General features: G+C 41.3%; 1 protein-coding gene across 1 annotated transcript in view; it reads left to right on the plus strand.

Moving 5' to 3' along the window:
* The window catches only part of EP300 (EP300 lysine acetyltransferase), a 103,807-nt gene that overhangs the window by 34,749 nt on the left and 53,886 nt on the right, over window positions 1–15,172 (plus strand). The window contains exon 3 of the mRNA XM_084809943.1: window positions 9,800–9,976. Coding sequence (XP_084666069.1) covers window positions 9,800–9,976 — 177 coding nt within the window. The remainder of the gene's footprint in view (window positions 1–9,799; window positions 9,977–15,172) is intronic.

The raw sequence follows: 15,172 nt of genomic DNA on the forward strand, positions 1-15,172 counted from the left end.
CTTTCCCAATTTTGAACCAATCGGTTGTTCCATGTCTGGTTCTTACTGTTGCTTCTTGACCCTTGTACAGGTTTCTCAGGAGACAGGTCAGGTGGTTTGGTAGTCCCATCTCTTTAAGAATTTGCCACAGTTTGTTGTGATCCACACAATCAAAGGCTTTAGCATAGTCAATGAAGCAGAAATAGACGTTTTTCTGGAATTCTCTTGCTTTCTCCATGATGCAGCGAATGTTGGCGATTTGATCTCTAGTTCCTCTGCCTCTTCGAAACCCAGCTTGTACTCCCGGTAGTTCTCGGTTCACATACTGCTGAAGCCTAGCTTGTAGGATTTTGAGCATCACCTTGCTGGCATGTGAAATGAGCGCAATTGTACGGTAGTTTGAACAGTCTTTGGCGTTGCCCTTCTTTGGAATTGGAATGTAAACTGACCTTTTCCAGTCTTGTGGCCACTGTTGAGTGTTCCAAATGTGTTGGCATATTGAGTGCAGCACTTTAACAGCATCATCTTTTAGGATCTTAAATAGCTCAGCTGGTATACGGTCATCTCCGCTAGCTTTGTTGTTAGTAATGCTAACAGTATTTAAGACATTTAAGATCTTTCCTGTATAGTTCTTCTGTGTATTCTTTCCACCTCTTCTGAATCTCATCTGCTTCTGTTAGGTCCCTGCCTTCTTTGTCCTTTATCTTGCCCATCCTTGCACAAAACGTTCCCTTGAGATCTCCGATTTTCTTGAAGAGATCTCTAGGCTTTCCCATTCTATTGTTTTCCTCGATTTCTTTGCATTGTTTATTTAAGAAGGCCTTCTTGTCTCTCCTTGCTATTCTCTGGAACTCTGCATTCTGTTGGATATATCTTCCCCTTTCTCCCTTGCTTTTTGCTTCCCTTCTTTCCTCAGCAACTTGTAAAGCCTCATCAGACAGCCACTTTGCCTTCTTGCATTTCTTTTTCTTTGGGATGGATTGAGTTGCTGACTCCTGAACAATGTGACGGACCTCCGTCCATAGTTCCTCAGGCACTCTGTCTATCGGGTCTAATCCCTGAAATCTATTCCTCACCTCCACTGTATATTCATCAGGGATATGATTTATGTCATACCTGAATGGTTTAGTGGTTTTCCCGACGTTCTTCAATTTAAGCCGAAATTTTGCAAGAAGCAGCTCATGATCTGAGCCATAGTCAGCTCCAGGTCTTGTTTTTACTGACTGTGTAGAGCTTCTCCATCTTTGGCTGCAAAGTACATAATCAATCTGATTTCGATATTGACCATCTGGTGATGTCCACGTGTAGAGTCACCTCTTGTGCTGTTGGAAAAGAGTGTTTGCTATGATCAGGTGTTCTCTTGGCAAAACTCTATTAGCCTTTGTCCTGCTTCATTTTGTACACCAAGGCTATGCCTGCCTGTTATCCCGGTGATTTCTTGACTTCCTACTTTAGCATTCCAATCCCCTATGATGAAGAGGACATCTTTTTTTGGTGTTAGTTCTAGAAGGTGTTGTAGGTCTTCACAGAACCGATCAACCTCAGCTTCTTCGGCCTCAGTGGTTGGGGCATAGACTTGAATTACTGTGATGTTGAATGGTTTGCCTTGGATTCGTACTGAGATCATTCTATCGTTTTTGAGATTGTACCCCAGTACTGCTTTTCCCACCCTTTTGTTGACTATGAGTGCTACTCCATTTCTTCTAAGGGATTCTTGCCCACAGTAGTAGATATGATGGTCACCTGAATTAAATGCTTGTCCATTTTAGTTTGTTGATTCCCAAGATGGTGATGTTCAGTCTTTCCATCTCATGTTTGACCACCTCCAGCTTACCTTGATTCATTGATCTTACATTCCAGGTTCCTAAACCTGTTCTTTACAGCATTGGATTTTCTTTTCACCACCAGATACATCCACAGCTGAGTGTCCTTTTGGCTTTGGCCCAGCCGCTTCACTCTTTCTGGTGCTACTTGGAAATACCCTCTGCTCTTCCCCAGTAGCATATTGGACACCTTCCGACCTGAGGGTCTCATCTTCCGGCGTCATATCTTTTAGCCTTGTGATAGGTTCCATGGGGTTTTCTTGGCAAGAATACTGGAGTGGGTTGCCATTTCCTTCTCCAGTGGACCACATTTTGTCAGAACTCTCCACCATGACCTGTCCGTCTTGGGTGGCCCTGCATGGCATAGTTTTATGGGTTCACTGAGTTACGCAAGCCCCTTCGCCACAACAAGGCAGTGATCCATGAAGGGGTTCTACTGAATTAGCAGATGGTTAATTTTTTGATGAGCTATGTTTTAATTATTTCACTTAATTTGAGAGCCAGTGTGGTATAGTGGATAAAATGTTGGACTAGGAGTTGGGAGATCTGGGTTCTAGTCCCCATTCAGCCATCAAAGCTCACTGGGTGACTTTGGGCGAGTCACAGACTCAGCCCAACCTACCTCACAGGGTGGTTGTTGTGAGGATAAAATGGAGGGGAGGAGGATTATGTACGCAGTCTTGGGTTCCTTAAAGAGGAAAAAAGGAGGGATATAAATGTAAGAAATAAAAATTTAAACCAAACTTTGGAGGAAATCTTTTAAAAATACTTAATAGTATCCAACTTGAGTATGGGTGCGGAATCTTTCCCTGAGGGCTGCATTTCCTTGGGTAAAAGCTGTGGGTGGGGTGCATGCTAGGGATGGGTGGGCAGGTGCCACTCCACACATTCGTTCGTTCTTACACATGTCTTTTCCACCCCCCCTCCACACACCAAACAAGGCTTTAGGGGGGAAATTCCCATTGGTACTAATGGGAACTATTTTTCAAAGTGAGGAAGGCTGGTCAGGAGACTGCAAGCGGGATGGCCCTGGAGGCTGCACCTGGCTCATGGGCCACCAGTTCCTCACCTATGAACATGAGAATAAAATTAGTAGATGTGAGGCTTATGAAACCTGGAGACCAGAATCATATTCTCATGTAGGGAAGGGCCATAGCTCAGTGGTAGAGTACATGCTTTGTACGTGTACTCCAATGTGGAAAGTTGGGGCTGAATGACATGACATCCCATGAACGTGGTTGCACCTATGAACCTGACATACAGTTGATCTTCACAAGGGGGGAGGAACATAGCCTTTTGTTATGCAAGGTTTGTGACCTTATTTGGCATGTTCTTCTTTAGGTTATTCACTTGGGGCCCAATCACCCTTCAAAAACCTTTGATGTTAAGACAATGTATAAAATCATAACAGTTCTCACTAGTAAGTCTTAACTGTAGTCTGGGGACTATTAGTAGTCCACAGTGTGCTTTTGCATGTTCCGTGAGATCACAAATAGAGAATGCTGGAGGTTTTTCCCCAGACCAAATAGTGGCAAATACTGGCTTAAAACAATTGTGCAGTTTAGTGCTGCTATACTGCACGTTCAAGGTAAAGAAGAGTCTTGGTTGACAAATGTATTAGTGAAAGAGTATATACAGATCTGGCAATGTGCCTTGCCTATCTGGCAAAACATCCTTTTTCCTCCTTCACGATGGGTGTATAGTAAGATTGCATTGGAGTGCAGAAAGAGTTAAGATTTAATTAGAAGCTGTTTTCATGTGGCTGTTACTTCAGCAGATATGGTAGTTTGCAAAGGAAGAGCAAACAAGAGCAGTCTGTAATATAAGGGTTTTAAAGATCATTAGAATATCTAATGAGATCTGTTGCCCTTAATATTAAAGCAGGGGGCAACTTGGTGGCCTCAAGATGTTTTGGACTACAACTCCCATAATCCCAGACAATTGGCCATGCTGGCTAGGCCTGATGGGAGTTGTAGTCCAGATCATCTGGATGGCACCACGTTGCCTACCCCTGATGTATATTGATACTGTGAAGCAACTGATAATGGTATAATAAAGCATTGGAACTTCTAGGACATTTTCAGCATGCTACAGTAGCATTTTGGATAGGCTCTTCCACCTTAACTATATAGGTTTGTCTGGTCAGTGACACTGATTACCAATTATGCTAGTGACTAGCCCTCTGTATCAGGATTAAATGTGATGCCAAGGGTTGCTTTCAAAGCAGAGTTGATAGCCCCTTTGCCTGCCTGCTAATGGAATCATTCTGCTTGTGAATAGGGCAGTGAATAGAGTCCCATCCATTGTCGAATAATGGCTAAATTTAAATGCTTTAATTGGTTAGAACTTTCGCAAATTTGTGTTAACTACCAGAGAACAAGTTCAGCCTTTCTTTATTTATTTATATCCCCTATTAAAAAATAACATCAAATTTGAAACAATTGTAAATGTAATAATGTTAAGCAAATATAAATATCTGTGAACATTATTCCGATAGTGAGACAGTTCTTCCTGTCTTTGCTCCTGGAACCTCCATAATAGCCCAAGTTAGTATATTTAAAAATGAGATGGAAAAATGCATATAAACTATAAAACAAAAGAGTTAATATTAGAAAACAGTTTCAGTGCCAAAGATGTGTACAGGGGGAACCTGGGTATAGCTGGGCTAGAAGCCCGTTGTGCCACCAAATACAATTGATGTTGCGCTAAAGGTTGCTTATGCCAATGCAACATAATTTACATTAAGGGTAGTGTTAAATAGGATACTACTGAAGGAGTTTTAATTTCTCATGCTTCAGTTTGCTACTCAGAGGATCCTCCCTCTATTTAAAAAGTTCTAAGACAGCAGGAGAGGATACACCTTTCTCTACTAATCTTTCTGCCCATCCTTTCCCTTCAGTTCCTGCGAGGTAAAAATGGGAAGCTTGCATCTGACCCCTTCTTAGATCACTTGCAATCTAAAATACACACAGAGAACATGGTCTGGCTTGAATGAAAAACCCTTAGATTTGGTCTCTAGGTTTAGACAAGTATTATTAGTTGCATAGATCACCATGTTGTACATAAACTGGTTGGAACAAGAATGCTTCCCTGCTAGGTGCTGTAGCCAAGTTGGAAGACTGTGTTCTGTTATAATTTTTTTAATGCATTAAAAGTTTAAGTGTTAAACATTTTGGAAGGGGGAAGCTGTGATATAACCCCCCCCAACTAGCTGTGTAGAACATAGTCTTACAAAGACTCAAGCTTGCTATGTATGTTGTATGTTGATGGTTATGAAATGGTGTGAATGTGTGACACTTTCCCCAATACTACAGAGTACAGCATGGATGCATTCCTGCCATATACAGTATTCTTGCCTTGCTACATGGTATGTTAGAGTTATAAACTGAGGCCACAAGAAGGGAAGAGCCACTGTGCAACTCTAGCTAGGAATGGATTTGAGCAAATTGCTAGATGCCGAGTTGTTAACAGTTGCCTCTGTTTTCCACTAACAAGACAGGAGAAGGTCTTCACTGATGTAACCAAACTGTTATTTTGTCCATACTTCTGAGTGCTTGAAGCTAAAGGATGTCGCCAGCACCATGCAAAATGACTATTACTACCGCTGCTGCTGCTGTTCCTGCTACTACAGTTACTACTTGGCAGAACTATGCCTGTCTTAAATTTTAAATTAATCCATACCTTCTAGCAGTATGACCTTTTCGGCCTCTTTCCACCTCATACTACATAGTTGTGAAGACTGGAGAATAGGACACTAGAATGTGTATCTCAGGGGTAGGCAACCTGGTGCCCTCCAGATGTTTTAGATCAGTGTTTCTCAAACTGTGGATCAGGACCCACCAGTGTGTGTCAGTGCTGCACACTCCCCAGGCCTTGTTGCTTGACCGCCCTGTGCCACAGCCACATCATATACACAGTGCATAGATAGGTGTGATAGCAGGAGTTGGTTAGAGAGCAAGGCTAATATTTTTTATACTTATTTTTAAAAACTGGGAATAAATAGGAAGGGGGTAAGAGAGGGAAGCTGTTATATGAGGAAGTGAATGTAAAAGCAGCAGGAAGGAGGGATGAAAGAAACTGCCAGTTGGTGACAAGGGTACAAGTTAAATGTGAAAGAAGAAGGGGAGAAGAAATGACAGGAGATGAATAAGAAGACTTTCAGAGGCATGTGGGGGGAGGAGAAAAACAATTTTTCTCTACTTAGAGCAGGGGTCCTTAACCTTGTTGTGTTGGTGGGTACATTTGGAATGTTGAGAGAATGTCATGGGCACTCTCACAAAATGGCTGTGATGGAGGGGCTTGTTCATTCATAAACTGGCTATCATGGTGGGCATAGCCAGTCACAAATCACTTGTTTCCCAAGAGGCATGAACTTAAGTACAAGGCAGAGGTGGGGGTCTGAGCTCCAAAATTCAAAATCATTCTTTTGAACCCAAATAAAGGGCAGCACTCCCAGTTGAAAAATAATAAACTTAAGAAATAAAATTAAGATTAGGAGAGGCAGGGAGACTGGTGGGCACCAAGAGTGGTGTCGGTGGACACACTGGGCACCATGTTGGAAACCCAGACTTAGAACCTCTGGAACAGCAAATTCTTCCCAAAATGGGGCGGCTGAGTAATAATACCTCCAGAGCCACTGACTGTACTTAACTTGAGGAAAATTTAATTATGGAACTCCCTGCTACAAGGAAATAACTGTGGCAAAGAATTTAGCAGTTTTCAAAGAAGGATTGGATACCAGTATAAAATTATATCAGTAATTGCCAGCTGATTATGCCAAGCATTGTCACCATATTGTGATTGGTGGGTCTCAGTAATTTTCAGCTCTCTCTCAAATGGGACCTGAGGGTAGAAAGTTTAAGAACCCCTGTTTAGACTACAACTCCCATAATTTCTGACCATTGGCCATGCTGGCTGGAGCTGATGGGAGTTGTAGTCCAAATCATCTGGAGGGTATCAGAGGCAGAATCCAATAGGGCACTTAGGCCTCACCAATTTTTTTTTCCACCCCTCCAATTCCCTTTTGCAAGCAGTGGGCCCCACTGATTGTGTTGCGCAATCTGGACCCACCACTTAGGCAAGGAAGATTTAGCACTTCTTAGGGGAAGCCCCCAAACGAGCAGAAATACTCATTTCAGGAAGGAGACAGGTCAGCGGAGCTCCCTTTTGTGAGCTCTGCCAATCTGTCTTCTTCCAGGAACAAACATTTCTGCTTGTTTTGGGTTGGCGCAGAAGTGCTAAATTGCCATTGCGCAAGCTGTAGATCCCACTTGTGGAAGGGAATTGGCAGGGTGGAAAAGAATCAACGGGGCAGAAGAGAATCAGTGGTGGCATATGCACCCTGTTAGATTTTGCCCCAGGTTGCCTACCTCGATGTAAGTACTGTGATAGTAAGTACTGTGGAGCAACAGGTAATGGTGTAATAAAGCAGTGTAAGGTGTAGGATATGTTCATCATGTTACAGTAGCATATAAGCTGGGTTCTATCTGGTCAGTGACACTGGTTACCAATTATGCTAGTGACTAGCTACGTAGAGTTGCAATTAGGGCAAACCTGTGGCTTAGTCACACTTAAACACTTGTGTTTGCTTTCAGTAGAAGTGAAATTTCTATGTAAAATACATTGTGGCTAATGGACCTTTCTCACAATTTCCAGTGCAGATTGTCTTGCTATTTAAGAAATTTGTTAGCTAAATAGTATTAAATGGTGTTACCCACTAAGGTAGATAAGATCTGATTTTTAAAAAATAGATTTTTAATTCTAAGTATGGTAAGTATCTTTTAAAATAGCCTTGTCTTACACAAAATCTGTATTTTTAATATTAAACATGTTGAAACACAGCATACACTTAAAGTAAAACTGTGGCTTCTGTCGCATGTCATAGGTTATATAGAAAATATGTTTTTCTCTGTAGAGGAAGAACTATGGGGAAATACCCGCTTCTCCAGCTTGGACCTGGAGAGAGGAGCCGGTGGTTGATCTCCGCTTCATGTGGAGATACAGCTACCAAGGCCAGCCCAAAATTGGGGACTCCTCCATATCATGTATTTTACACTAGGGGGCCAGTAGTCTGCAAGTCAATAAGGATTGGGTTCCATCCTGTGGGTTCAGGAGATGCTGTTCTGTATCTTACCAGAATAATTCCCTGAACCATCTAGATTTTGTCCTCCTATTTTATGCTCTTTTAACTGAAATTATGTTGGGTCAGTTCTCAAATTGTGAATATGTGTGCTGCAGCCAACAACCATCTCATGGAAAAATATTCAGTAGCAGCCCTAGTTTCTGGAAGAGCCTGGGCAATTGGTTTTCAAGTGCATACCTTTGTTTAGATGATGATGATTACAACAACAACAACAAGTGTATTAAGCACACTGTTTACAGATCAAGAAAAAGGCTTAAAAATGAAAGATACGACATAAGTAAAAAGGGATGTGGTAGGCGAAGAAAGGAAAAAGGCAAACTCAGGCACCAATTTTAAAAGTTGCTAATCCTTACAGTGCTAGATAGCATCACCGATGCAATGAATATGAACTTGAGCACACTCCGGGAGAGAGTGGAGGACAGGAAGGCCTGGCGTACTGTGGTCCATGCGGTGACGAAGAGTTGGACATGGCTTAACGACTGAACAACAACAATCCTTACAGTGACCAACTTGAATAGGAACACTTCAGGAAGGGGAGGAGCCAAATGTCAACTGGTCTCTCAGCCAAGCTGGGGGAGTAGCCCAATACTTGCACATATGTACAGAGAGTCACTTAAAAAAGAGAGAGAGAGAACTTCTAGATGTATTTTATTTTAGAGAATGATGCTTACAAGTTAGTATCCAACTTAAGCATTGTAAACTGTGAAAGCTAATGTGTTAAAATTTGTTTTAAAGGTGCTACTTCACTCCTAGATTGTATACTTGCTTTTAGTTGTAAATTGATATGGCTTAATACTTCATAAAACCACTTAGTATGCATTTTTAGGGGCTTCAGAAATACTAGCTTGGCTTATGAGAGAACCAACAGCCCCCTATCCTGCCTCCCCAAGTCTCTTCTCTGGGATGTGCCAAGGGCTTCAAAGAGAGGCAGAGATGTCTTTCGTTTGCAGTGTGGTATTGAGGAGGCAAGAAGTAACAGGAATCTCTGCTGCCATTTCTTCCCTTCTCCAAATTGCTGCACAAATGAGGAATCCCCACATGAACAGAGGTTTGGGGAAGAGAAGAAAATAGAGAAGATATATCTGGACTACAAATAGGAAAACTTAATCTAAATCAGTGATTTAAATTTTTATTTTCTGATGCCTTTTAAATTGTCTTGATTAAACCAATCCACTCAGTATACACAGTATCCATACATGTCAGGAGAACTGTTGGTCTCCTGTACTATAGCTGATAGTGGAAAAAAGTCAGTGGATATACAAAACTTTAATCCAGGTAGCTATCAGATTCAAGTGTATTGTACATATGTACCCTAGTGTCTGATGCAATTATGGCTTTAGGCATTGTGGCTCCATAAAACCTTTAATTTGTCTATGCATCAAGGCATTCCACTGAATCTTCAACTTTATTTATGGCCTATGAACAGAATCTGGCTCAGTGCCCAGTCTGTATTACTGATGATGCTTCTTTGCTTCATGTGCGTTCAAGCATATGTTCACTTGTGAAGTCCTCAAATACACAACTATAAGCATCAATGGAAAATAGAATTTGAGATATGTAAAATCATCTCTGAAATAATGTATGCTTAAAGAAGGAAAATTTAATAATTGGTATTAGCACTGAATAGTAGCAAACTTCTCTTAATTGTCAATTAGATGGGTATATAAGGTTGGAGAGGAGATGGAGACAGAACTATATTAAGAGAATATGCAGATCAGGATGTGTTGATACTTGTGTCATGCCATAACTTTCTGTTCTTGTACCAAAATTTTTGTTACCCATAGTATGCTCCATGAAATGAACAACATGAAAATGAAAATATTGCTAAATTTAATTACAACTTCTTAATTTCTAGATGGGAATGATGAACAACCCCAGTCCTTATGTCCCACCATACAGCCAAAACACTGGACAACCAATTGGAGCCAGTGGACTTGGTCCCCAGATGCAGAATAAACCGGTATTACCTAACAGCTTACCCCAATTTCCAATGGACAAGAAGCCAGTGCCAGGTCCAGTAATGCCTAACATGGTAGGTAGCAACTTCTATATCAAAGTCTTGTATACCTCATTTAGGATACTCCACTATTTGTTGTAATAGCTTGCATAATATGCTGTTTGATCCTATATATGGTGGAACATGGGCCCACTCATGCAACTGAGCATTCACCAAGCAGGTTTGGGGAAGAGAAGAAAAATGAGGAATGACTTACATATGCTGAAGGGCTTTGGAGAAAGGCAGTTACCTCTTTCTTCCACAGCGGTTTGGGGAAGGGAAGAAATGGCAGGAGAGACTCTTGTTGCTTCTTGCCTCCTCTAAGCTGCATCACAAAGTTGTGGAGCGCCTTCTTTGCCAGGGTTACTTGCAGCTAGTGAGTGGACTGGAGTACTCCTCCATTTTTGTGTAGGATGTATCTGGACTACAAATAGGGAAACTTAATCTAAATCAGTGATTTAAATATTTTCTGATGCCTTTTAAATTGTCTTGATTAAGTAAGTATATATTAAATATGCATATTAATCTACATTAAATATGCAGATTAAATATGTATATGCTCACACCTGATTTCCCCCCTGCTTCTACCTCCTTTGCTGAAAACGTTCTAATGTCGCAATTGGAGATGTAAAATTTCTAGTAACGTTGAGCCCAAGGAAAAGAACAATCCCATTTTTTTCAGAAAAAACAAATTTTGAGAAATTAAAAAATAAGGATTTTTTTAGCACTCTCTAGTTATGTAAAGTCACTTTGTTGCTTTAGGACAGCCTTCCCCATCCTGGTGTCCTCCAAGTATTTTGTACTTCAGCTCCCATCAGCCTCAGGGAACATGGTCAACAGTCAGGAATGCTGGGCACTGTAGTCCAAAACCTTTGGAGAGCACCAGGTTGGGGAACACTGCTTTAGAAACATAAAACAGCCTTTATGTTCCTAAAGTTATATTATGCATAGCTTGGTTTGCTCATAAAACTATCATATTTTAAAATTTTTACATTTGTAATTATTGTCTGAATAAACTATACTTTTAAATGTAATATACCAAAATAATAATTTTATGAGCAAACCAAGTCATACATAACGTATTTTAGGTTCCTGTTTTATGTCTGACCAGAGGGAACTTCAGCAAGTAGTCCCTCAAACATCTGAATCATCCTAGAAGCCTTAAGAAGCAGGAAGAACTGGAGGCAGAGGAAGACTGGTGTATAGCATCTATACCTTACACCTATTTGTAAGAAAATTTAGGGAAATTCCTAAACCTGTTCCTGTTTGTGAGGTGGAGCTTAGGGAAATCTGATCCAAAGAAAAAGCTATTGAGACTTTATTTAACCGGGAAAGACTCAGCTTAGGAATGGTAAGCAACCATATTTAATTTAAGAACCTTTACGCAATCTCAATCTATTATTTAAAGACAAACGTTTTATTCACTTATGTAAATAATTTCCACTAATGAACATCTTATTTTTTTTTCATTTTGAAAGGTCTGTAGTAGTAGCGTCAATCCCATGCCTACCCCATAGGAACCAGCCTACTGAGTTTCTTTTAGATAGACAGCGTTTATTCTAGTGGCAGCAATTAAAAGGTTTTGCAGCACTCACTAGTGATGAGGTCTACTTGAGAGCTTTACTAAGAACTGTCGCAGTGAGTTTTATAGAACCAAGCCTCAAAATTTATTTAAAAAAAGAAAAGAAACATAGGTGGGATAATCTGCATGCTGTTCCATCGCATCTTGTGACAATGATGGAATAACCTTTCACATACGGATTTTAGGGTAGAACTACATTAATTGACAACTACAGCATCTAACCAGAACAAGCCCAGAAACACAGGACTCAGTAGACCAAAACCCAAACTGTCAAGAATGCACATTGTCTTCCATATTATGATATGGTGACTCTACTCATATGTTGGGAAACTGCACATGACTTGGAACATCCCTAAATGTCTGTGAGATGCATTGGATCAATAATTTTAATAAGGAATGGAAGAAATAACTATGCTGGGAATCTTACAGAGAGCATTAAATAAACATTTTCCCCCATGGCTTCATTATTTCCAGACATGTTACATCTCTAGTCTTTCTGTAAAAGCGTTCTGATTACATACTTCCTAGAAATTGTTTTGTGGGGAGTAAAAGCTGGGTAGCAATACGTAAACACCTTGTCTTAAATTATAAAAGTAATTATTTCATAATCCAAAATTATTTCATTTCTCCCATTTTTTTCTGGGGTTTTTCCAGGCCTTTACATCTCTAGTCACAATAAAAACAACTTGTATAAGGTTTCAGGTATCCTTTCAGGTATTCAACGATATTGGTTTTGTCCATTTTTTGGAATATTTTCTTCTATATCCAGTGGTCAAGTTCAGACATAATGGGAAACCCATTACAAGAATGAGCCTTAAACTTACATGCTCCCCTCTTCCTTTTGTATGCACCTAAGGAAAATCAAAAGCTTTTGACCACAGTTCTCCATTATGTCTGAATTTGGGGATCAAAGCATGGACTGATCCTGTTCTTTTAAGTAGCCACAGAGAACAGTCTACATTACCCCAAGTAAGTTAAATACAGATGTAATGGGGAACTGCGGTTAGTTCAAAAGTGACAGCAGAAATGTATGATTTTGCCTCACTCACACGCTGTCAAGGGTTCCTTGGAGGCCTCTCTCAGTCTAATCCAGTAGCCAAGTCCAGACACAGACAAAGGGATTCCTTTCAAAGCTTTATTCTTCTTTTACAACTTAACAACTCTACAGGTAGCAACTAGATCTGAGCAGCAGAGTACTTATGCCCTAAGTTGGAACAGTTGGTCCCCGTTTGAAAGGGAATTACTGGCAGACCCCTGAACTTAAGGACTAGGGAGAGTCCCTCCCCTTTTCCCTTGGATCCTCTGGGCGCAGCCGTTGTTTGCGCGCCAACCGGGCACTACGCCTCCTTTCTGCGCCCTCCATTTGGCGCCGCTCTCTGCATCGGCGTCGTGCGTCCACCAAGTCTACTTCCCGCGCTCGGGCACTCCCTGGACTGCTATCTAATCTAGGAATGCTGGTGGGAGGAATCTCTGTCAGCTGTGGGCCCTGGGAAAGAGGAGCACGCTCCTCTCCCAGAAGCGACTGCTCTTCCTCAGAATCAGAACTACTCTAGGATTCTATGGGCTCAGTGTCCACCCTGACACATAGGAGGAGGGGGGAACACGTGAACTTGAGGTTCCATTCTGTAATGGGAAACCACTGTTTCCTGTTATGTCTGAACCATGCCATAGTGTTGGGAACCATCAAAATCTCAAGTCTAGCCCTGTGTGTCATGACAGAATCTCCACACAAGCCATTGCATTGTATGCGTCACCATCTGAGCATGGGGTATTGAAGCATATTGTGCCAAGGTTCCCAAAAATCTCATAATCTTGATGCAAGCAAGTAGTTAAGCCACACTGTATAGGGCAAGGTGCCTGTTCCTCAAAATTTCTGCTCATTTTCCAGTCTGGAAAATTCTTCTGGCCCAGAATATGGCAGCTGGAGCATTATGGCTCCAAGTAAGATAAGAAGAAAACCGTAATACCTCCCCATCACCTGAGGTCATCTTCAGAGGCCCTTTGGGTGTCTCTGCCTTCTGAGGCAAAGTGGTTTGCAAACAAAAAGTTTCCCTTCAGTTGTAGCATCTTATATTTGGAACACTCTTTCCAAGGAGGCTGATCTAGTACTTATTCCGGCCTTTTGGCACTAGGCACAGTCCTCTGGCCTTTAAAAAATATCTGAATTTTCTCTGGCCTTTTAAAATAACTGAATTGTTTTATTTCGTTGCTGCTCTGATTTTATTTCTGCTCTTGTCTGTGTGCTGTTTTGATATGTTCATAATTTATAAGAAATTGTTAGTTGCTCTGAGAATAGCAATACTGAAGGGCTCTTGTTTTCTATTTTAAACTGACCTGTTTTTATGTACTCTCCTGCTCTTTTTCATGTTTATGTTCCTGTCTTCTGTGTTTTTTTACTGTATTGTTCAGCTTTACTGTATTTCTGTGTTTTCATTTTGAAGCCCCCTTAGGATCTTCTAGAGTTAAAAGATAGGTAGAACATTCAAAATGTTCGTTAAATGTTGGCTAGTGCATGCACTGCAACAAGTGTTTCAGTTTCTAGCAGTTGTGCCCTTTTTTTTAGTCACAGAGGAGCACAATTGTGGCACCAGAATAAAAGCATGCACCCTTCATGCATTTATTCCACTAGGTTCTTGTGACAGATATTCCCACAAATATTCCAGGAGTGTGTTTCAGTGGCTAGCTGTTAATATCAATCCCTCCATGTATACTCAAATGCCCCTTCATGGATCACTGCCTTGTTGTGGCGAAGGGGCTTGCATAACTCAGTGAAGCCATAAGCTATGCCGTGCAGGGCCACCCAAGACGGACAGGTCATGGCAGAGAGTTCTGACAAAATGTGGTCCACTGGAGAAGGAAATGGCAACCCACTCCAGTATTCTTGCCAAGAAAACCCCATGGAACGTATCACAAGGCTAAAAGATATGACGCCGGAAGATGAGCCCCTCAGGTCGGAAGGTGTCCAATATGCTACTGGGGAAGAGCAGAGGGTATTTCCAAGTAGCGCCAGAAAGAGTGAAGCGGCTGGGCCAAACCCGAAAGGACACTCAGCTGTGGATGTGTCTGGCGGTGAAAAGAAAATCCGATGCTGTAAAGAACAATATTGTTTAGGAACCTGGAATGTCAGATCAATGAATCAAGGTAAGCTGGAGGTGGTCAAACATGAGATGGCAAGATTGAACATCGACATCTTGGGAATCAGCGAACTAAAATGGACAGGCATGGGCGAATTTAATTCAGGTGACCATCATATCTACTATTGTGGGCAAGAATCCCTTAGAAGAAATGGAGTAGCACTCATAGTCAACAAAAGGGTGGGAAAAGCAGTACTGGGGTACAATCTTAAAAATGATAGAATGATCTCAGTACGAATCCAAGGCAAACCATTCAGCATCACAGTAATTCAAGTCTATGCCCCAACCACTGAGGCCGAAGAAGCTGAGGTTGATCGGTTCTATGAAGACCTACAACACCTTCTAGAACTAACACAAAAAAAGATGTCCTCTTTATCATAGGGGATTGGAATGCTAAAGTAGGAAGTCAAGAAATCACCGGGATAACAGGCAGGCATGGCCTTGGTGTACAAAATGAAGCAGGACAAAAGCTAATAGAGTTTTGCCAAGAGAACATGCTGATCATAGCAAACACTC

The sequence above is a fragment of the Heloderma suspectum genome, chromosome 7 (assembly GCF_057233095.1).
Source record: "Heloderma suspectum isolate Gila_16-S chromosome 7, 16-S_ref, whole genome shotgun sequence".
Classification (NCBI taxonomy): domain Eukaryota; kingdom Metazoa; phylum Chordata; class Lepidosauria; order Squamata; family Helodermatidae; genus Heloderma; species Heloderma suspectum.